The 22595-nt window shown below is 46.9% G+C and overlaps 1 protein-coding gene across 6 annotated transcripts in view; it reads right to left on the reverse strand.

Moving 5' to 3' along the window:
• Positions 1-2625: 2625 nt before the first annotated feature.
• KCNAB2 (potassium voltage-gated channel subfamily A regulatory beta subunit 2) overlaps positions 2626-22595 on the reverse strand; it is a 118948-nt gene continuing 98978 nt past the window's right edge. For all 6 annotated transcript variants that reach the window (XM_050931785.1, XM_050931783.1, XM_050931786.1 and 3 more), the window contains 10 exons: positions 20888-20932; positions 17888-17932; positions 17759-17802; positions 16730-16816; positions 10907-10992; positions 9508-9628; positions 6822-6916; positions 5797-5917; positions 4942-5030; positions 2626-4100 (listed from right to left, as the gene is read on the reverse strand). In XM_050931785.1, coding sequence (XP_050787742.1) covers positions 4011-4100; positions 4942-5030; positions 5797-5917; positions 6822-6916; positions 9508-9628; positions 10907-10992; positions 16730-16816; positions 17759-17802; positions 17888-17932; positions 20888-20932 — 823 coding nt within the window. In that variant the 3' untranslated portion in view covers positions 2626-4010. The remainder of the gene's footprint in view (positions 4101-4941; positions 5031-5796; positions 5918-6821; positions 6917-9507; positions 9629-10906; positions 10993-16729; positions 16817-17758; positions 17803-17887; positions 17933-20887; positions 20933-22595) is intronic.

Below are 22595 nucleotides of genomic sequence, written 5' to 3' on the forward strand. Positions count from 1 at the left end.
CTGAGGCTGCTCCACACTGGGTTTAAGTTATTACCAAGAAGTAAATAATGGGGTCTTTACAAACAACCCTCCCCCTCCCAAAGTCTCATGATGGTCCCAGCCCTCTGTGCTAGTGCACAGCCAGTGCAGTGAACAGCTTCTGTGTTTCTAGCAGGAGAGCAGGCCTGATGCCTGACCTGCTTTATGGAACATACGACCGGCAGGTAGAGCAGATGCTGATCCACTGCCCTTGTTGCTGCTCACACTGGGGTGGAGTCACTGGAGAACACTCTGCACCGGGTGCTCCTGTACACACCTACTGTGTGCGTTCAGGTAAAAGGGACCCTCTCAGGCACTTATATTACAGATTCCTATCTTTAAACTGGGGAGAATGTTCTGCAAACGCCCGGGGGCCTAAGAAAGAAGTAAGTAACCAATTTGCTCAGCTGTGCCTCCTTCCCTTGCCCCCCTAGGTGCTTGGGATAGACAGGCTCAAGAGTTCCACTGCGATTCAGCCGGGTGGGTGTGCAGCACGGGGGAGGGGGGGAGGTTATGGCCCCAGACCCTCCACCCCAGCCTGCAGAGCTGGAGTGAGAAGGCCAGGCTGGAACTTTGGCAGGATGGTGCCGTGGCCGCCTACCTGGGTGCACAGCCAAGCACAATGAACAGAGAGCATTGAGACAGGCTCTCGTCCATCGTGCCTGCTGGAAAAGCCCACCCCAATGCACATGCAGTGCTGCAGGGAGCTATTACCCTATGCAACTGGCCCACTGCATTTTTACAGCAGCTTACAAATTGAGGCTGGATTAAAAGTTGTACAGACTCTACTAGGAAATTTAAATTCAGTAGCAACAAGCATCAGGCCTGAAAAACTGGGCAGCCACATGCACAGTCCTCAGAGCAGCATTTTGTGGCCATAACCAGGGACTGATTGATTACAATAGGGCAGGGGCTGGGACTGAATAGTGATGGGGGAGCAGGAACAGCAGTGGCTGGGCAAGACAGCATTGCGCACATTGGTCTTTTCGTTACACTGGATCTGGGCACCAGTGAGGTTACAGCCAGGGTCAGGAGAGACCCGTGCTGCAGCCCAGCAGGGGCAGGAGCAAGTGTCATTTCTATTCTAATTTGCAGAGTCAATCAGGAATAAACTGCATGGGTGCAAATCACAACTTGGCTGTCTGCACTGGGGATTGAGCCAAGGCCTCTACCCCCTGGGCTGGGAACTAAGTTGACACAGCCTGAGCCCACACGCCTGGCTGCAAAGAGACCAGTCCCGTAGGGGGTGCAGAGATGCCTTTTTAAAAGGAGCAAGACTCCCACTGCCGTAACCTAAGGTGTTGGGAGGACACAGCTAAGGGCTGTTTTAAAATGCCTTAATGGAACCAGATCAAGCCCTGCCACTAGATGTGTGAGATTTTTTTGTGGGTTAAGTCTGTGCTCTGATCCTGCTGTGCTAGAGAGGTTTGTGTGACCCACGTACACACACACACACACACACACAATCTCTGCACAAACACCAAACAGAGGCAAGGGCATTTTCAGAGCAAGTTCTCAGCTCCTAAAGTGCTGCCTGGGGAGTGCTCTGTGCTTGGAACAGCTGCCCCTGGAAAGAGAAAAAACGGAAAAGCAGCACTAATCTTTGTAAAACCTAAATCAATGCAGTCAGAGTCCTGGAAAATGTTAACTCCTGCCAGGGAACAATGATTCCTCACCATTGTTGCTTTGTCATAGTTCATAAGTATTACTCTGCCTTCTCTGTGGACAATCCATATTAGATAAGTGCTGGAGTAATTCTGCACCTTAAGGTTAGCAGAAACCTAACCACATGGTAGACTACAGATAAGATTCTGTTCTAAGCTTCCAGGAGCTATCCTCTTATTATCGATGCAATAGTTACGAGAAAATACTGCCAACATTATACCAAAAATTGAAGTATGCGATTACTACAGTAATGCAAACTTCTGTGGCTTTTACATCTAAGACCACCGAGTGTGAAATGGCTTATCCTATAGCATCTGATTTTCCAAAGCATCCCAAAGGGATCCATCGAGCCAACAATGAAATGCAGCCACCTCTAGGGTGGAAAGTGGCATCTGTTTAACAACACCAGCAATGTTACCTGAGTTTACGACAGGAAATGAGTATGTATTTGTTGACTGTTATATTAAGTTGACTCAGTGGTTCCACAACATTGTTACAATTAGTCTAAATTCCTGAAAAAGTCTCCTCCTTTTTAAGATGAGCTTAATCTTTAATGGAACTGGGGAAGCTAGCAGTCTACCGAAGTAATTCATCTGGCAAGCGAGATCAAGCTATCTGCTGCTCAAATGAGTATTTCCCTCAGTGAGAGCTGTGCACATATGTCATCAGTGAAGCAAGAATCTACAAATGCAGTCTGAAATTTTAGGGGAAAGTTGGTACCATATTAGGTGGCGGCCTACACAAGTCAGGCATCTGAAACAAGAATAATGATTTTGTAACATACAAAAAATATTTTTTTTGTTTGCAAAGTCAAAAGATTCTCAAAAATATGCACTACAGCTGTTCAGTCCAGTGTGCAGTATCCACATTACTGAGCAGCACCCGGCCACAGACCTGACACAGCCGCAAGTCTGGTGGTTTGAGCTCCTCAGTCCAACATCCTCTTGGTACTAGGATTAAATAGCTCATTACCATCATTTATTGTGTGCAGCTGGTAACGATTCTCTATGATTGTCCTCGGAACACATGTAAACTAAATCCCTGTCTGCCCTGCTCCTTTTAAAGCAATGACAGGTTCAGGCAGGTCGAGAGGTTGCTTACGAAATCTCTCATTCGATTCTGGGTGTTAAGGAAATCAAGCATCTAAAATTCAAGTGGAATGTTTCCTGGACAGATTAATTGAAGGTCTCTGCTCTCTTTCATACTAAGCAGTTACACTGTTTCACATGTACAATGTTTATACTAAACATTTACAACTAATCTGAAGTTTACAATGAGAACCTAGACCTGAGTGAATTATGGAGGAAATAATGAAACCTGCAAGATGCTCATGTTAAAATAGCACTGCCTGCTAGAGAGAAAAGCACTAGCACGGTGAGGGATTCTTACTGGAATGCCTTCAACGCCAACACGCCACTTCTCTTCAAAGCCACAAACTGCATCCTGCACTCTGTCCTCAGCAAAACGCCAGGAAGCCGACTGAGGCCAACAGGTGCTTGGGCTGAGGACATAGCCTGTTCATAGGGAGAGAAAGCCCCCTGACTGGAACTGAGCGGGCTCAGGCCTTGTGTGATTAGCAACGCCACCTTGGAAGGTCAACATGAGGCACCAGAAAAATAAAAAAAAGCATTGAGACAAACACGCCCAACCCCAGTGCAGGCCTTGGGGAGGCTACTGAATCGTGGAGCATGAACTCTTACAGCTGCTTGCCAAGAACTTGGCTGATTCACTTTGAATACTTCAAAAAATACAATCTTCTCCAACAGAAACAAATACAGAGTGAACTAAAGAACAGAACCAGTTAGGAGATGCAAGCAGTACTCTCGAAACAGCTGTTTCTCAAAACAGCCTAGATGTTACCACAGACAGTCCTCCACACTCACATTAGCCAGATCCTTGTAAAGCCAGCATTGCTTTTGAAACGGAGACTCTAATTCTTCCAGTTAAATGGTGTATGTGTCAGATCTGAATAGTCAAGCACATTGTATAGGAGCTGGAATTAACAAAAAGCAGTGATATTCTGTGTGTGTTTGTGAAAAAAGTAGTTTCTTCTTTTAAAAAAGGAAGCACAGAGGCCAATCATCGAGGGTAAAATCACAGCTCTGACATACCCTTCCCAATCTGTGACTCTTCTTGCATTCAAAATAAATGTTACATAATAAGCATATGTCATCTTGCAGCAACATTTTACACAATTTCTCTAACACATCTTGCCATGTTGTATTCTTTTGATGCCAATCACACTCTTCAATTGGCTTTAGTAAAGCTTAAGCAAGCAAACAGAAGGCTAGGAGTTGAGAGTGAGTCCAGGGGGCCAGTAGGCACAGTTAGGATCTGTAGTCCTTTTTGCTGTATGGTTTATTGCCCAAAATACTATCAATCTCATGTATAATGGAAGAGGACAATTTTGGAAGAACCTGTACACAACAAACAAAATCAGAATGTAAGTCAACGAGAAAGTTGTTTCAAGGTACCTAACAACCTGCAGATTTGAGCTGTCAACATACCCCAAAGCCAGCAGAGGAAAATGGTCACTGGTGAAGTTTAAGCAGGTATTAATGACAGCACATATTATCAAGATGCACAAGATGCTCACTAATAAACTGTATTGACCAACAGACAACACTAAAACCACCTGACAGGCACCAGCAGGGGCTGATTGACCTAGTGATGGTCACGAGCTTCCCTGCAATCACAAGTTATAGCACGGAAAAAATACTATAACATGGTGTGACCGCTTTGGAAAACAAAGGTAAACGGGAAAGCAAATCACTCAAAATCGATGGCTGAAATACATGATTAAAGAAATAAAACATGGATGTGAATTCAAGGCATTATTGATTCCTTCAGTATCGTACACTATTTGCTAACTATAAGGGTTGATGGGTTAAACAACCCATCAACCCTTCAAGTTTTCAGAATAACTTTTATGGGAAAACATGTAATTTGTTAAGGGCCCAATCCAAAGCTCAACTGACAGCTCTCATGAAAGCTGATCCAAAGACTCAGACTTCAACTTGGTGTCATGGCTCATAAGCCCCCTCTTACTAAATTAGCCCAATGTAGTAGCCCTTGTTAATATCTGCAACACTTGTGCCGCTGCAAGACACATCCTACCTTGCACTGCTCTATTACAACAGTTGCAATATGGTTAATTTATTTTTAACAGTATAAATGCTATAAGGAGTTAGTTATTCTCAAACTCTGAGCAAGCCAAAGATCACACCTACATTTGCCAGGCTGTCTGTGGGAACTGACCTGTATTGCTCCGATATTCTCCATTAATTGGTCTGCACTGGAAGCGCCTAGCAAAACGGAGCTGACTCCTTCATTCCTCAGACACCAGGCTGGAGTGACAGAAAGGGTTAGGGGAGCTAAGTCCAGGGGGTTCAGCACAGAGCACACGGCATTCTTTACATTCATAAAACAATGCAGTACGGACAGGGCTGGCTCCAGTGTTTTTGTTGCCCCCCGCACAATTGGCAGCACTTCGCTTCGTTCTTCGGTGGCAATTAGGCGGCAGGTCCTTCCCTCTGAGAGGGATTGAGTGACCCGCCGCCGAATTGCCTCCGAAGACCTGGACGTGCCGCCCCTTCCCATTGGCCACCCCAAGCACCTGCTCCCTCTGCTGGTGCCGGCCCTGAGTGCAGAGCTGCAGAAGCAGCTCTTCATTCTCTGGCCACAGCTAGCCAAAGTGTCCGGAGAGTGGAAGAACTCACTGCAAGGTGTGCGTACAACCCACAGCATGTTTATGCAGCCAGGAGAGGCGGGCTAGGTGGGGGAGATGTGCCCAGGTAGGGAAGGCACCGTGGTTAGGCTTTCTCTGGCCAAGCAGGCTGGTATTTCCCTGCTCTGAAGCAACTGAGCCACAGACTCCACCTGCCTCAGGCAATGACTGTCTCAGGGCGATGGTGGGTATTGAAGAGAGGAAGCGAAATTCCTGTCTCCTCAGAGCCGCTTTTCATTCGAGCAGGCACAAGGGAAGCAAGCAGTTGAGTCGGATAGTCTGGAATTCGGTACCAGTGCCAGGGAATGATGCCCCTCTGCTGCATTCTAGCGACAACGGACAAGGCGACGATCTCTCTCACGCTGTGTGGCTTGCAGTCCACTTACCGATGGCGAGCTGTGGCAGGGTGCATCCCAGGCGCTCTGCAATGGCTTGCAGCTCCTTCAGCTTTGCTTGCTGTCTCCTTCCCTCTTCGCTCAGGATCTTGTCTTTTAGCCACTGGTATCCCTTTGAAAAGAGGCACATTGATGGATGGGGGAAAGAGTCCTTAGCGTCTGCCTCCTCCCCAGCCTGCTTCTAGAGAGGGTGCGTAACTGGCTGGGGACACAGACTGATGGCAGCACTCGCTTGGGACCCAGGCCAGCTCCCACTGAAAGCAATGGAAAGGTGCTTCTGGGAGTCAAGGGAGTTGGCCCAGAGGCCAGAGCAGGGGGTTCTTCCACTTGAACTAGTGTCACAGACACGTTTGGAGCTGGCGACACGGAGGGAACAATCCAAATGGAAATGAGGTTTATTCTGTGTGTGTTCCATCACTGCAGCATACGGTCAAGGGACTTCCCATACATCTCTGAGGCTATAATACAAAAGATATCAAGGATTCTGAACAGTCCCCCAAACCCGTGGCTTGTGCACAAGGAACATGAAGTGAAGCGGAGTTCTAGCACAGAGATCTCGGTAATGGGGTGACCCTCACACAGGAATGCTTAGCACAAGAACCAGAATGTGTGAGGTCTCCCAGGTGTGACACTGCAGCAAAATTAAACACACCTTTGCAGCAGGCGGCTCATTAAAGGTAGATCCCCTCTGACACTATATTACTTAATGCAGGTGCAGAATTCATTGAAATAGGAAACAAAAAATATACAAGGGGGGAAATGTTGTGTTTTGCCTACAGTGGGGTAGCGCAGTTCACCAGAATCAACACTCTCAGCTGCCCTCCTATGATCGTAAAACCAAACTAGCCTCAACCAAGGAGACTATGTACTGGGAGGCAAGAGGATAAAACCCCCCCATACTGGCTGCAAGATCAAAGCTCAGCTGCAAGGGGTGATAAAGAGACACCATTCCACCCACCCAGTATCTCTCGCACTTCAGCTCCAACCCACAAATTGTGCTGCAGCCTCTTCCTCACCTTCAGCGATGCTCTAGAGTAAGGAGGGATTCCGCCATCATATTTTCCAGAAACAATTCCACAGGCCAGCGGGGACCAGGTCATGGCACCAACCCCTGAGAAGAGAGAGAATATTTACTAATGGCACTGCAGGTTCCGGCTGACAGCCGGGGCGCGGAGTGGAATCAATTGCACACACTGCTATCTGCCAGTTTTGTTCCTATTTTTAGCATCTCTTGGTAGATAACTAGACGTTCTCCTTTGTGTCATGTTGGTCTGGGGACAGCTGCCAGCTGTGAGCCCTGCTCCAAAATCCTGCCCCTAAAAGTGGGAACACAGGGCAGAGAAAAACAGGGGTGCGGCTATCAGTGCTGTTGGGAGGAGGTGATTTGGAAGCAGCACGCAGTGTGGGAGGAGAAAAAGGAGGGGGCCCCTGCTAGAGATGAAATACTTAAGACAAGGGGGAGATATTCTTTTTTAAAAAGAGGCTGGGGAAATGTTCTACAATCTAACGCTAGGCAGGATTTCTGGGCTAACGGCACAAGTGGTTATTTAAGGTACAGAAGAAGAGCTGTTGATTATTGAACATGGTGAATAGCTCTGAGAGCGTTTTACTGTGTGCTTGGCCCAGCTTTTCCCAGCTGTACATTTTGATTGTTATTGATGAAAATCACGGGTTGGGTGTGTGTGATGAAATCAACATTTACTGACAAAAATCGAATCCTTCCCGGCCTATCAATATTATATGTCATTAAAGCCCCTCCCTGCTAAGACAACACAGATGTTTCCATGGATACAGTAACTATGGTCTCCTTTGTTTGGTTTATTTAGTGAAGCAGTTTGAACAGGAGAGACATCTTTGTGTAAAGAGCTAGACAGACCAAACCTCTCCTACTTTACAAATGGGCCGCATGCCAGCGAAGCACAGCACAGGCTTGGCCAAGGCAGCTTGGGAAACCTTCAAGTAAAGCGAAGAGTGAAACTCGAGAGAAGAGTTGTCAAGTCTGTAAATGACTCAGCTTTGACTTCTAAGAGGAAGATGCATCCTCTCTCTTGTTCTCTCTGGCTGTTTTATACTCTTCAGAGGTAACGTGTGTGTCTCTGTGACACACACACACACACACACACACACACACACACACACAGTTTGTCCAGGTGCATCAAGAGTTTGTGCTCTGGGCCTCAGCACTTAGAATTTCTTTCCTAATTCCAAGCTGCTTTTTCTGATTCCGATATAAACACATAATCCTGCAAGAGGATTTCAGCTAGAGCAGAGACATCGAGTGACTTGGCAAGGCCAAATAATGCCAGGTTAGGGTGTGCAACAGTCACTCCAGGGCACTCAGAAGTTAAACAATTACCAAAGCCAGCAGCTCCAACTCGGCATGATGATCACGCACTGGGCTAGCAGTGTGAAGGAGACCCCAGCTAAAGGGCCATGACACCAACTCAGCAGCAGCTCGGCCTGGCCAGAGCTTTGATATTCAGATGGGGCTAGATCCTGGAGCATGATCGCCCTTTGCTGTGGCAGAGGCTGGGACAAGCATGGCTTTGGGGCGACAGACTGGTCTGACATGGCTGCCGACATTTATTTTCACTAAAATTGTGACTATTTCCCCCATATATTAGCACATTTATTCAGTTTTTTAAAAACTATTTTTGTACATTTTAAACAGCAACCCCCCCAGCGCCCCATGAATACGGGGCCTTGTGCTGACATGGCACGTTGAACATGCCGAAGGGACACGGTCAGCTCTGGGGACTCAGAAGAATGCTCCCCGGAGCCGAGTGCTGGGCCAGTACCCCCATTCTGCTGTCAGGGAAACAGCAGCAGGGCCCTCGACGCAGCACTCTGACTACAGCTGGGCAGGGTTTTTCTAATTTGCCAAAAAGAGGCAGTTTTGAGGCAACGAAAAGCATTTGCGAAGTTGGGGTGAATTCAGCAAATTGTTCAGACTTCTTTCCAGAATTTGTCCTCCCTTTTTATCTGGTCAAAACTGATTGTTTCAACATTTCCAACACAAACTGTTTCAACATTTTGTTTAGAAAAAAGCATTTGTTTGACCCCAATGAAATCTTTTCTGTTTTTCATTTCGACAAGAAAAGAAAATTATTAAAAAAAGCAATCAGGGTTTAGCTTTGAATTTTTTCTGGATGTTTTTGGTTTAGCCACCAAACTTAAAAAAAAAAAAAAAATCACCTATTTGTTCATCTCTAATTCTCGCCTCTCTACAGACCCTAGGAGGAAGTGAACACGACCAGAGAAGGACTTACTAATCTTCACAGACAGCTGTGTGTTTGAGCAGGGGAATAAGTGTGGTGGAAAACATGAAGGCTGAGTAATGCACATGCCCAACCCTTGTGAAGTTCAGTCCCAGGCCTGGATTGGAGCCGTGTGGCTTGGGCCTCTCTCTAGATTGCAATTTTTATACTTGGCCCATGTGTGCAATGCCCCCGGGCCAACTCCAACTCTCCTCAATGGAAAGCAGGGGCCTGTTGCCAGATTATTGTTCCATTGGGAAAGGCAATTCTAGACACAAAAGCCTGGGGCTGGGCATTCCAGGCAGCTGAGCTGAATATCCATAGACCCTTTATCACAGGATCAAGCCTCTCGACTCGTGCTCCCTTCCCTGGGAGTGCCCAGCTGTGCCCCCAGCCAACCTCAGAGAACGCGTATGGCTTGGGGAGTGGGGGGAGGGATTTATACCGATCTTGTGAAAGAGCTCAGGGAGTTGCACCTCCACCTTCTCCCTCTGGAACATGTGGTACTCGGCTTGCTCACAAATCGGCGGGATTAGGTTAAACTGCCGTGCCACTGAGTAAGCTTCCTGCAAGCACAAAAGATAAATGCAAATCAGCATCATCCTCCCGCTTCCTATCAGGCAGGGCTGTCCCATGCTCTCCTCCTGGAGCAGGGTGAGGCCTTCAGGTCGTCCCCACGGCACTGGGGCTGGGACTTCCGGCGACACCACCTGGCTGGTGAAAGGGAGTAACCCAGGGATATGGAGAGAGTGGCCACTGCAGAAACAGAACTAATTTGTTGCTGCGGCTGATAGGGACCCAGGGCCTTGCCGAACAAGCAGGGACTGGAGGGCCCAGTCCTATGGGAGATTCGCCCACTGACAGGCCCTAGTGGGGTCTTTTCCTTTAAAGGGCATGAGCCAGGCTCTGGGCTCTCTGACTCCAAAATGTGGTTCCCACACTGAGCCTGAGAGGTCTGTGTGTGTGGAGCGTTCCGGCGCTCTGCTGCTGGGCGTGCACTGACACGTGAATGACATGTGCTTTAATGCCAGCGTAGCCACCGCACTACCTGTCAAAATTCAGCTGGAAGGGGCTCAGAAAGGCCCAGCTTTGCCCCTGAGATGCTGCCTTGGAGACAGAACTTTGCGTCAGCCCCCATGTCTGCAACTGTATGTTACCAGGGAGACGGTCACATTGAGAGGAAAAGGCGACTGGCTGGAGAATCACAAGTGAAAGGATTTAGCTAGAAATCATGTTAATTCACCCAAAAGTTGGAGCAGATTGAGCCAGCAGACCACGCGGAGCAGGGAAGTGCCAGAGGGGGACATCTCTCACTGAAGCGGCTCAAGCAGTGAGGAGAGAAAAGGGCGCGGAGGGGGTGGAAAAGAGAGAAAAGCTGGGGACTCCTGTGACAGCAACGACAGGGATACCTCGCTCAGTGTCCTCCTCGCTGACCCCAATATCTGCACCCACAGAAGCCGTTACCGTGGTGCCTCCGAGTTTACCTCCTTTCCCGGCCAGGGAACCCTTTCCCCCCACGGCATGAGCCTGACACACTCTGATGAGTCGTCCTATCAGATCTAAAAATAATTGCAGCTAAAATACATCTGCAAGCAGTCAGCTCCTGACAGCTCCCATCTAATTAAATCACCATCAACGCAGAACTTCCCCCCAAAACACTGCAGAGAGGCACTCTGCACTGGCGACTGCCGTCTGCTCAGCCTCTGCTCAGCATCAGCAGCGCACAGATCATTTATTTATGGCGTGTCTTCTGGGGCTTGCATTTCAGCAATGGGAATGCACGAGCATGCATGCGCCCACACGCAGGCCACACACACAGACACACACACACACACACACAGTACCATGATCTCCATGGAGCTCCAGCGCGACGTTCCCCAGTACATGGCCATTCCCTGGTTGATAACATGGGTCATTGCTCTCACCGTCTCTGTTAAAAAGGAAGGGAAGGCAAGGAGAGAGACACGTCAGCCTGGCACGCAGGGCTGGAGCTATACAGTAAATAAAGGCTATGACACCAAAAGGAAAGGAGGGCTTTGACTGCACAGACATCTTGCAAGCAGTGTACTTCCAGACTTCAAACTTGGAGACAGGAGTTTTACAAGGAAATTAAAAATCAAAAACGAACGAACAAAAACCAAAAAGCCAACCCACAAAAGAGATTAGTCGTGAAATCATTTCCCCAGGTTTATTACGTGTCCAAATCTGTAAAGAATAATCAAATGCAAAAAAAAAACAAAAACCAACAACCGCCAGAGACTGGGTTGGAAAGTGACCTTTTTTATGGCCGCTTGTGCTAAAATGAGGGTGAGAAGAAACAGAGGAATGTAAATTATGATGCCATAAGAATTGAGTTTTATTTAGTTAGTTGCTTTTTGGAGAATAATAGGATTAGCCTAGAGAAAAATAACCATTTGCAATGGACCAACGAAACGTAATGAGGTCACAATCAAACAGGTGAAATGCAGTACACAGAGTGGTGGAAAACAATGTCCAACTTCACAGATGTTCACACTCTCCTGGGAGATGGGGATGGACAAGAGCCACAGGATATATTGCACCCATGTGTGGGGGAAAAACAACATCTTCAAGGTCCTACAAAAAACAGACCGGAAGCCTGGGTTTTCCATCTAAACAGAGGAAAACCAGATCAAGTCCAACAGGATGGAAGAGCTGTCACAGGAGGGGAGACATTAAAAAAACCACAACAAAAACAGCAGGAATGTTTCTGAGAGACCAACTTCTTTGTGGAGCAGGGCTAGATTCCTTGTGTGTGGGAGACGGGGGGTTGGGTATAGTTTGGAAGAGGGATCTGGAAACAGCCCAATGTTGTGCAGTTCCCAGCACCTTCCAGTTTTGCTTCTGGGCATCACTGCTCTGCTGCACTGCGAGTTATGAACCCAACTCCCAGGTCCACTCTGAACTCCCTGTGCAGTGACAGACGAGCTCAAACGCTACCCCTGAGCATCTGGAAACAGCAGATTTCAGAGACTGAGGAATACAGGACGAGCTGGGACTGCTGGATGTTAAGGATGGTTAAAAAACCCTCATCTCCAGCTTTGTCCTTATAGTTTAGCTGCTGTGAATTTCAGAGATTACTACTACTAAGAAAAATTAATCATTAGAAAACATTCATTAGCTATGAAAAACCTAGAGGGCAAATTCTGTCTTTATAAAGACTTATGCAAAGCAAATATTGCAGCTGATTGTAGGAACCCATTAAGTTAGTTTGGCCTCATGGTTAATATTGCATCTAAAAACAGCTAAGGTTCAAATTTTTCTTTTTTGAGAGTTGTCACTGTGATGTTTGGTGGGCCGTCCCTGTCTTTTCCAAAGGTGCTGAATGTATATAGTGGATCCAGCAGGGGATGTCTAGAAAAGGCAGCTATAAGAATACATTGCTTGCAAGGTTGGTTGCAAATGTTGCAGTGTAAAGGAAAGATTGCAAACAAGTGTTTCTAAAAACAATCTATTGACGGCCTGAAAAAATAAACCCAATAGAATATCGAATTCAATGTGATTATACACATGCACACACACTCACTCAGACAAAAGACAAGTGTGTATGTATCCCAGTCTTCTGTCCGTTTCAAGGTGGGAAGCAGACAATGCTATGTGTTTGTCTATGTGCAATGTTGAACATGCTGGAACGTAAAAAAGACCAAGAATGCAAAACCTGTGGCTCCTCGGTTGACACTAGCCCAAATGTTTTAAACAGCTACTGATTTTGGGTGCTTTGAGGCAGTTAGGGCCTGATTTTCAGAGGCACAGAGTGCCGGCAGCTGCCCATATTCAGCTCCTGGGATAATCAGCACTGGTATCTCCAGCTAGGATAACCAAAAACTCAACTGGCAGTTTCTGAACTGGTGTGAAGATGCTTTGTCCTTTATTAGACTTGGAGTCGCACTGTTCAGCACAGGTTCAACCGCCCCATTGCTGACACTGACCCTCAGCATCTGGTAGTGTAAAAAAAAGGGTTGAGAAAGCAGCGGAGAGTTGGAGTGTGCAGTTCCCTGGCCTGGTCTCCACGACCCCCATGGGCTGCAGCCTGCAGATTGCAAACTTCTTCTTGGACAAGACACAATCCTTCCAAAGACGCTAATTATGTTTGCAAAGTCACAAAAGGGGCACAGCTCCATTAGGTGGTGGCTTCATTAAGCTATGTTAGTAGCTGCCGCCCAAGAGTGCTCAGCAGTGAGTTCTCTGTTCCTTTTAACACCCAACTAGCCCTTACACAGAGTCAGCCCTGTGCTGGTTTAAATGTTTCTCTTGTTTCCTCACAGCTGCTTTAGGAAGCGCTGCTGAACAGTTTTAAAATACTGAAAAATATTCTCTCTAAATTCAGTCTCAGAAAACCTCATTTCTGGGCTGAGACCCTACGTGGAAGGTTTCAGCTCTGGGGAAGGGATTGTTAGGAAATTCTCAGCGTACAGAAGCAGGACGATGAGGAAAATCCAGATGTCAAGAGCTCTATAGCTTGGACTTTCATGAAGGGAGACTCGGATTAGCAACCGGAAGCAAACAATTCCTGGAAAGGCCATGTAAACGCCTTGATCTATCAGGAGTGTGCTAGGCATCGGGTCAGCCTTCTAGCGGTCTGGGGCAAACCCTGCTCCTGCCACCCAGTCCACATAGCCGGAGTCTCCATCAGGGCACAGGCAGAGGAATCCTCCTATGCCAAGACACAGAGGATGAAAACTTGACCTTATTTGAAGTCAAGGGGAGTTTTGCCATTAACTTTGATGGGGCCAGGATTTCACCCAGTCTCTGACTGACTGACAGACACACACACATGCGATGCAGAGTAACTTCCAAACTTCTTTAACCCTTGTTCTCCTTTCTCCACAACCTTCCCCTTGGTCTCCTGTCTGAATGTAGGCAAATAGAAGATGAGGTCTCTGCCCCAGTCTAAGTTGCTATGCTATTCATGGTACTGCATTAGCAAAAACTGCCATCCCCCTAATTTTGTTTCTCTTTGCTTACATTAAACCCAGGAAAGAGGTGCCAGAGAGTTTGAGACTCAATCTGCCAGTTAACATGGGAATTTAATGCTTAACTTCTAGGTGTCAGTCAAACTGCTGCTGCCCCGTCCTGTCACTGCCTTTTCTTTTCCTTTTTTAGAAACACTGTCGGGAGCCCTTGTTCAGGCTCTCCAGCCAAGTCTGAACCATGCAGGCTGAGTTTGAAGCCAAGGCATAAACTCATGCCAAGGAAAGAAGCAAAAAGAAAAAGTCACACCAGGCTTCACATGTCCATCACATGCACTGACAGAGTGTGACAGTTCAGCTAAGTGCTGGGCTTGTGCAAACGAAAGTTTTCCTAGAAATAAAATCTGGCAGGTCGGTGGTACATCTTGCACAAGATCACAAACCATGACAAGGAGGAAGACCAGCCTATCATAAGCAGAGAGAGCAACGATTGTCAGAGCTGGGCAAAATGGGCATTTCTTACATCACTGGAATAGGCTCAGCAGCTGGCATCCAGCTAGTGTCATATTTGGTCATTAGCTGTATTCCACTTGCCCCTTTAATTTAAAAAATCCAACTGGCATGGAGACTGGAGCCTTATTTTCCCAAGTTCCAGACACTAATGCTTGAATAACCATATTAAAAATGTACCACAAGTAAACTGCAATAGGCGTTCAGTTCAATAACGAACAGGAGTAAGACGACAGAATGTACCTACTGTACATATTCATAGCTGTAAAACGTTAGACTGGCTAGACATATAACCAGCCAACTATTAGCCTTTTGGTCCCAACTTAGTGCTGGTAAAGGGATGCACCCCAGTGGTAGTAGCTCCCTGTGGGAATCTGACTCTAAACAGGGCTGAAAACTCTGCCCTGTTATTTGAATGGAGTGAATATTTGCCACCACAGGGAGCATAGTTACACAGAATTTTGCCCAACCCTAGTACATACTCATTTAAAAAGAAAAAAAATATCCAACCACATTCCTTATGCAAGACCAGGCACATTAAAAGGGGTGAAGAAATCAGCATAACATATTTCAGTAACTGACTAGACTAACAACTTTGGTAGCCAATTCGTTCAACTTACCAGACAACTGTATTTTCTGATGCTAATGTAAACTTTAAAGCCCATGGTGTGGGTTGAGTGCTGATAAGTGTACAGTCTTGTGGACTTTAAAACTTCTGGGTGAGGAACACCACAACCTGCTTGTTCTCCCCTGGACTACTGATTTGTTCACCCTGATCCCCGAACTGCTCTCCTCCAAGATCACAAGCATGTAAGGTACAGGTACCATGTTATTGTAATGAACCAACAAATTAGGCTTCAAGGCAGAATTTCCAACTGAGGGGACTGCCTGTCATACAGACAAGCGTAGCAGAAAATGGCATGTCATGCACCGAACAAAGGAAAGGAACAAAACAATGAAGTGACATGAATCGAGGGAAGAGAAGAACTAATCACTATGTTGCTTTTTTCTTTTTCACTTGCAAGATGTTCTCAAAGGCAAGTGGGGTTTTTTGTTTGGTTTCCTTTGTGCATTTTATGGAGAAGTTTGCCACGGGGGAAAGGAAGTCGTGTAAATAAAAATACAGAGTCTGTCCCATAAAATGCTGTTTGGACACAGAAGTCAATATTCGGACTGTGGGTACGAAGTACCTTCTATGATGAATGTTCTTGACTTGGAAGAACTAAATGGGTCCCCTGGTGATAAAAGAAAGATTTAAAGAGACCAGAGTTTACAACTGCTGGCATATTACAATGAATGGCATGACAAAAGGGTCTGGGTCTGGAGGAAGAATAACCCGCTATCAAAGCACCATTAACACAGTCTGTTCCAGAAGCAGAGCGCATCCCGAGAAGGCCCGTTCACATGGGGATGGAGCGGGATTGAGGTTGCAAAAGATTTTTGGTTGGTTTGTTTACATATGCTGAACGTATTAACACATGAAACAATTGCTACATAATGGAAAACACACTGCAACTAAAACCCCATCACCAAAATCATGATTAAAACATTCAAAACATCAAAAATAAAATGCAATGAAAAATTCAGACCTAATTTGACTAATAAGATGTTAAACTAACAAGGAATTAATAGTTCCTTCTTAGAATGGGTGAGTATGTAATCCAGAAATGGGACAGGCCATGAAATGAAAAAAGTTAGATCTGTTGCAGAGGTACAAACTGCTAGCACAACTCGAGAACATTATGATAATGATTGTAACCCTGTTTATGAACTGTATTATCCTAGACCCTAGGAGCGCCAGTCATGGACTTGGGCTCTGTTGTGCTTGGCAAACACTGAACTAAAAGGGGGATAACACAGAGAGAAGCATGTGTTCCCAAGAGTCCCAGTTCAGCCTGCAGCACAAACCCCAAAGGGACAAGGACAGCATCTCATTCAGGCCTGGGGAGCCTAAGCATAAGAGTTTCCCCATGACATTGAGCAAGGGGGAACGTCCTGAGAAGCCCTGTGACTGGTGCCCTTCCATTACACTTTGCTGGGGGGGAGAAAGAGGCTATTCTGAAAATGATTTGCTGGCCCACGGCCAGTGTTCCTACTCCCCAACGCTATACTCTTTAGAAGTCGCCCCCTACTTCCAGACGTGAATGGCGAGACCGCGGCTAATCCATCAATCTCAGCTGCCTGCTGACCAGTACCTGGAACAGAAACAGGCTCTTAGGGAGAACCTACCTTCCATGGGTGTGTTGGGATCTGGTCTGTTAGCAAACACGACATCCACGTACTCTAACTGCAGCCGTTCTAAGGAAGCCTTCAGACCTGGTGATGAGCAAACAAGGACCAAAGGTCATCAAGCACATTTCCCCTCTGACCACCCTGCTTCGTTAGCACTAAAGAGAACCTCCGAGCACTCTTCAAACACAGGTTCGGAAGAGCTGCACCAACGCTCTTGAGATGGTGCCTTGAGGCCTGGGGATCACAGCTTTGCTGAGGCTATCCCAGAGCGTTAAGAGCACCGCAACCCACATGTGCACTAAAGGGGATGGCTGTGCCATGCCCCATGCTCTGTGGAGAGCCCCAGCTCGCTGCAGCCCCAGCCCCAGCCTTCACAAGGGCTGGCCACTCACTGGATTTCTGCTCGGAGTAATGAACAGAAGGAAAACCATCCCGGGGAGAGCTGCAGCACTGGTGACACTAAAATGTATCCAACCACTGACCATCGGGGGCCAGTGGCCTGGCAATTTGAATGACACTTATAACAACTCTCAGGGAAATATTCAGCTCATTGTTATCAACAATAACCACCAGCACATGCCTCGGCCCCACCCTGCTCCTTCTGCCAAGCCAGGAAGTCATGATGTCAGCTGCTGGCGTCCGCAAGACACTCTGCAGTGCCATTAACACCATCTCGGCAGGACAGCGCACCCACCAGGTTCCTGGGCAGGTGTATGACAGGTGCTGGGACACGGCAAAGCAGCCACTGATGCATCCCAAGGGATGGGCTCAGCTGTAGCCCTGCCAAAGAGCGTTTGTTCCTTCTCCTGAATGGGAATACCCCAGGCCCCAATTCCCTCAGACTCTCCCACCTTCATATACAGGAGCAGCAGATAGGCCCCGGTCCAGCAAAGCACATGGTTAAGCATGTGAGTAGTTCCATTCAGTTAAATGGGGATACCCATGTGCTTAAAGTTACGCACATGCTCAAGTGCCTTGAAGGGTCAGGATCATATACAGCATTAAAGCAGATGTGCTCTCTCTCACCTTCTATGATGTGTTTTCTGGAGAGTCCCCTCTCAGTCTCTGCTCTGAAAAACAACAGGCCCAGGTTAGCAGTGTACAGTACAACTAGGACAATTACGGTGGTGGGTGAAATTAGCCAGTATTACTTACTTTCCTCCCCAGAAGATTTTGGTTGTTATGACCAGGCTAGAGCGCCTGCGAAGAGAAACAAAGTCGTTGCATAAAATGTACCAAGTCAAGGTACACGTGTTCCCTTCCACCCTCTGTGCTCTTCTGGGTGCCCATCCCAACACTTACCACCCTGAGGTGAGGCTTGCCCACAGCTTCCAGTTACGCAAACACCCAGGGCACTTCCCAACTCACTGGTCTGTGATATGCAAGCGATTTAGCACCAAGCACTGCTGGGGCACAGCCAGAATAATTCTATTGACTTCACAGTGGCATTACTGCTGATTTACCCCAGTGTAAGTAAGGTTAGAGTCAGGCCCTTAGTGAACTGCTCGGCTGTTTGATCAGGAGCCTTTACTAGAACAGATCAGAGGTGTTATCTCTAGGACCCACCTCACCTTGGATGATTCTGGAGTTAAGATTCTGGGGTTAAGGGTGAGATTGTCAAGAGTGTGATCACTGTGTAGGAGCACAAATCGCTCAGAAAATCACTGAGGCACTTGGGAAAGTCTCAGCCTTGGGTCTGGCCCTGTAGCCCAAAGTCACTTTGCTTCAACGCCATCCAGCAGGCTATAGCATGGCGACTGCTAGGAGAAACTGCTACCAGCTCCAACTACTGTGAACTTACTGAAACAGCTGCTATGGTCCCGGCGCCTACTCCAGATTTAAGAGGGCTGTTTGATTTAAGAGTCCAAACATTTTTGTTCAGGCACGCAAATAATGCCTTTTCAGCAGTGTCCATGCCTGCTAAACCAGACTGTATACACAACACTCATTGTGCCCCCGTTACGCTACGGTTGTGAAAGATGGGTACTGACAAACATCCAGAACCAAAGCTGCCAACACTGGAAGTGAGGCGTCTGTGCCACATCCTAGGCATGACAAGGCTGGACAGACAAAGAAATGGCGCCATCTGTAGAGGACTGAAAGTGCAGTTGTCATAACATTTCTTCCCAGATCTGGACCTTAGCGTCCAAAATATGGGTGTTAGCATGAAAACCTCCAAGCTTAGTTACCAGCTTGGACCTGGTACCGCTGCCACCAGCTAAGAATTATACAGTACCTAGCTCACTGTGATCTCCCCAAAACCTTCCCTGGGGGACCCCCAGACTCAGATGCCTTGAGTCTTACAACAAAGGGAAATTTGTTTCCTTGTTACTTCCTCCCAGGCTCCCCTCCCTGGACGACCCTAGGAGATTCCCTGCTTCCAGTCCTGGAAACACAAGTACTGAGAGATCTAATCTCTCCCCCTCACCCAGAGGGTATGCAAAGTCAGGCTTAGTAAATCTAACACAAAGAGATTTTCCCCTTGACTTCTTCCTCCCACCAATTCCCTGGTGAGCTGCAGACTCAATTCCCTGGAGTCCCCACTAAAGAAAAACTCCAACAGGTCTTAAAAAGAAAGCTTTATATAAAAAGAAAGAAAAAAGGACATTAAAAATAGGCTCTGTAATAAGATGACAATATACAGGGTCAATTGCTTAAAAGAAAAATGAACAAACAGCCTTATCCAAAAAGAATACAATTTAAAACATTCCAGCAACTACACACATGTAAATACAAAAGAAAACAATATAAACCTATTGTCTTACTATCCTTGTACTTACAACTTGGAAACAGAAGATTAGAAAGCCAGGAGATAGAAAAATCACTCTCAGAGGCGAGAGGGTCAGACCCAAGACAAAAAACTCACACCCCAAACTTCCCTCCACCCAGATTTGAAAAAGTCTTGTTTCCTGATTGGTCCTCTGGTCAGGTGTTTCAGGTTACTGTTGTTACTCCTTTACAGGTAAAAGAACATTAACCCTTAGCTATCTGTTTATGACAGCAGTGTGTGACTGCAACCATCAAAAGGCTGCAGCCACAATGGGTTGGCCATGTTGCTAATATGACTGTCTGAGACTGTTCTTTAGGGCAGAGTGCATGGTGAGAGAGGCCAGGAATGGTCCCGAAGAAAGTAGCATAACAGGGCATACAAAACTATGCAGGCAACACCCCAACAGGCTCAAATGGCATCTCAAAGCAGATGTGGACCAGTTTGCTCAGGACCTGGGTGCTGGAAAAAGAAAAGGCTGATGTGCCAAAGTTCGCCTCCCAGTGCTGACAGGCGAGCTCCTCATGGGATTGCTAATAAGTCAATTACCTTTAATTACTGGGAGCTGCACTCGCATGGTAATTAATGCAAAGAAACAATCTCGGTGGAACAAAATGGCAAATATAAATAATTGAGTGGGAAAAATGTACCCAATAATCACTGACTGGGATGGTAATTGTGGCATTCTGGAGGAAGGATTTACAGACTCTCTGACAATCCTACTATGATTCATGCCCAACTGCAATGAGCTGGTATTTGAAACTGCTCTTCCTTGTGGCTTTTACAATTTGAGATCATTTCGAACACTTCCCTGAAGAAACGCCACTCTGCTCTGACCCAGCCAGGACAGGGCAGAGGTGCCAGGCTGTGACGGACTGACGAGCCCTGGCCATCTCCTTTAGGAAAAGGAATGGAGATTTACCAGAGGGAACATGGAGATTAAGAGACCTTTGTCTTGCTTGAATCTGGCATGCACCTTGGGCCCCAGAGCTACTAGAATACTCAACGCCAGCTATAAGGAACGGTGTTATTATTTCATGCCAATACAACAACCTAGAAGGCAGAAACTCTCTTCATTCACAGGAACAAGCTCAGGACAGGCAGCAGCAGTAAAAGATTCCCCTACCCTGCCCCACTCCTGCCCTGGAGCAATCCATGCGAAGGGACCAGACAGGGGATTTCAGACTGTGTCCCCCAAATGTAGTGCTCACTGATGCACCACTCCCTGCAAATCCCAGTACAGTTATTTGACTCTTCACCTGGCTACCTACCGTTAATTTCCCTCCTTCTGTATCAAACACAGTGGTTATCAAGGAAACTGCCCAAGGCATAAAAATGAATCACTGTGGCTCTAATGTGGCACTTGGCCTAAGGAAGAATAAAATTACCTCCAACCCTTCTTCTTAATAATATTTCCCAACACAACTTCAGCCCTGCAACGAGAGAGAAACACAAATGATGACTTCATCAGATTGGTATACAAATTAGGTCCAAACCATTTCAATCGTGACAATCGGCTCTCGATGGAGGGATCTCATGTATTTCAAATCCCTGGTGTTAAAATGTTATATGGTACTCAGGAGAACAAGACAATTTGAGGCTAAGGAGACTACCCCAGGCCCCACCCACTCCAGTGGCTATTAATGGGCTCTCTGAACAAGGAGGAATCCTGCATGTTGTTTACACTGCAGTACAGGTTCAAGTGACAGTTGGAATTTTCTTGGCATTTGTCAGGGTCAAAGATAAAAATATCCTGGCCACAGGCAATGTAATTTCCTCCTTCCTTTGCACTGTTCTGCAGTGTATGAAGAACTGCTCTCTGTAATTGCTTGTTATACATCTTAGCAACAGAGATGGGACAAGAACGCAATGTGTATTACATTTACACTCACTTGGGCCCTTGCGTCCCTTCACTAACTGAACCAAACCCTACTTCCCACAGGACTCATGGCAGGCACAGACCGTGAAGGCTGAATATTATGGCACCCATCTTCTCAGCCTCTTTTGTATTGACAAGCGGAGTCCCTCAGTGGCAAAGAGAGGGCGTGGCCGGACAAAACATGGCAGGCGTTCAGGTTACCGGAGCTCAGCCCACTAACTGTACTGTGGCTCATTGCTGATAATTGCAGGACTTGGCTATTCAGACCTGTCATGACACAAATGACTCCCTACAAGTCAGATCCACTCTGGCCTCTCTTCTTTAGAGTGAGAAAACAGGTCAGAGATATTCAGGTTGTTTGCTGGGGGATCTCCGGCTGGGGTGTGCTGGAGTGGAACCAAAGGAAGACCAAAGCCGCAGGTAAGAGAGATACATTCTTCCATCATATGTAACGCCTCTCTCACCCACCCCAGCTCTCCATTGCCATCCAACAGCAGTCAATTCCATAGCCTTTGCTCAAACCCACTGCTCTTTGACTTTGGCAGGTTGCTTTGCCCCTGAAGATGCTGCTGCAGGACTGGCTCCTCCAACATTTCTATTCTGAAATAAATACATGGGCTTGATCGTCACAGTGGGAATAATTTGTGTGGCTCATTCCGATGTGGCACTGCTGTGCCAGCTCTGGGTAGGCGCTCAAGTTCCAGTGTGGCCCAGAGACGAGGATGCTACCAACTGAGCCATGTGGATATCTGTGCTTGGACTGTGTGGAATGCCCAGACACGCACTGCTAGGAACAGCCCACATGACTGAACTGATCTTCGCTCCTGGCCATGTCAGGCATATTCTGTTCCTGGGCAATTATTAGTGAAACCTCTCAGACACTACATTCTGCAGCCTCCATCCTTTCCAGTGACAAAGTCACTCTCTTCCTTCGGGAGGAGACAGGAAAAAAATCAACCCTTAGTCATTAACTTAAACAAAGAGACGTGTGTGATGCTTCATCGGATTTGTTCTGTGTCGTGCAAGCATCTAAAACCAAAGATGAGATGCTGAGCAGGTCAGACTGCCAGTGCCTTCATTTCGTACAGTTAAGACACAGATGGACACTTTCAGAAATCCCAATTAATTTGCTGTCGCTAGGGTTTAATACACAGCACACGACATGTTGAGACTCTCCCCAATGCTCCCAAGTACACATGATCACCAAAAGATGTTCC

The sequence above is a fragment of the Gopherus flavomarginatus genome, chromosome 21, assembly GCF_025201925.1.
Source record: "Gopherus flavomarginatus isolate rGopFla2 chromosome 21, rGopFla2.mat.asm, whole genome shotgun sequence".
Lineage (NCBI taxonomy): Eukaryota > Metazoa > Chordata > Testudines > Testudinidae > Gopherus > Gopherus flavomarginatus.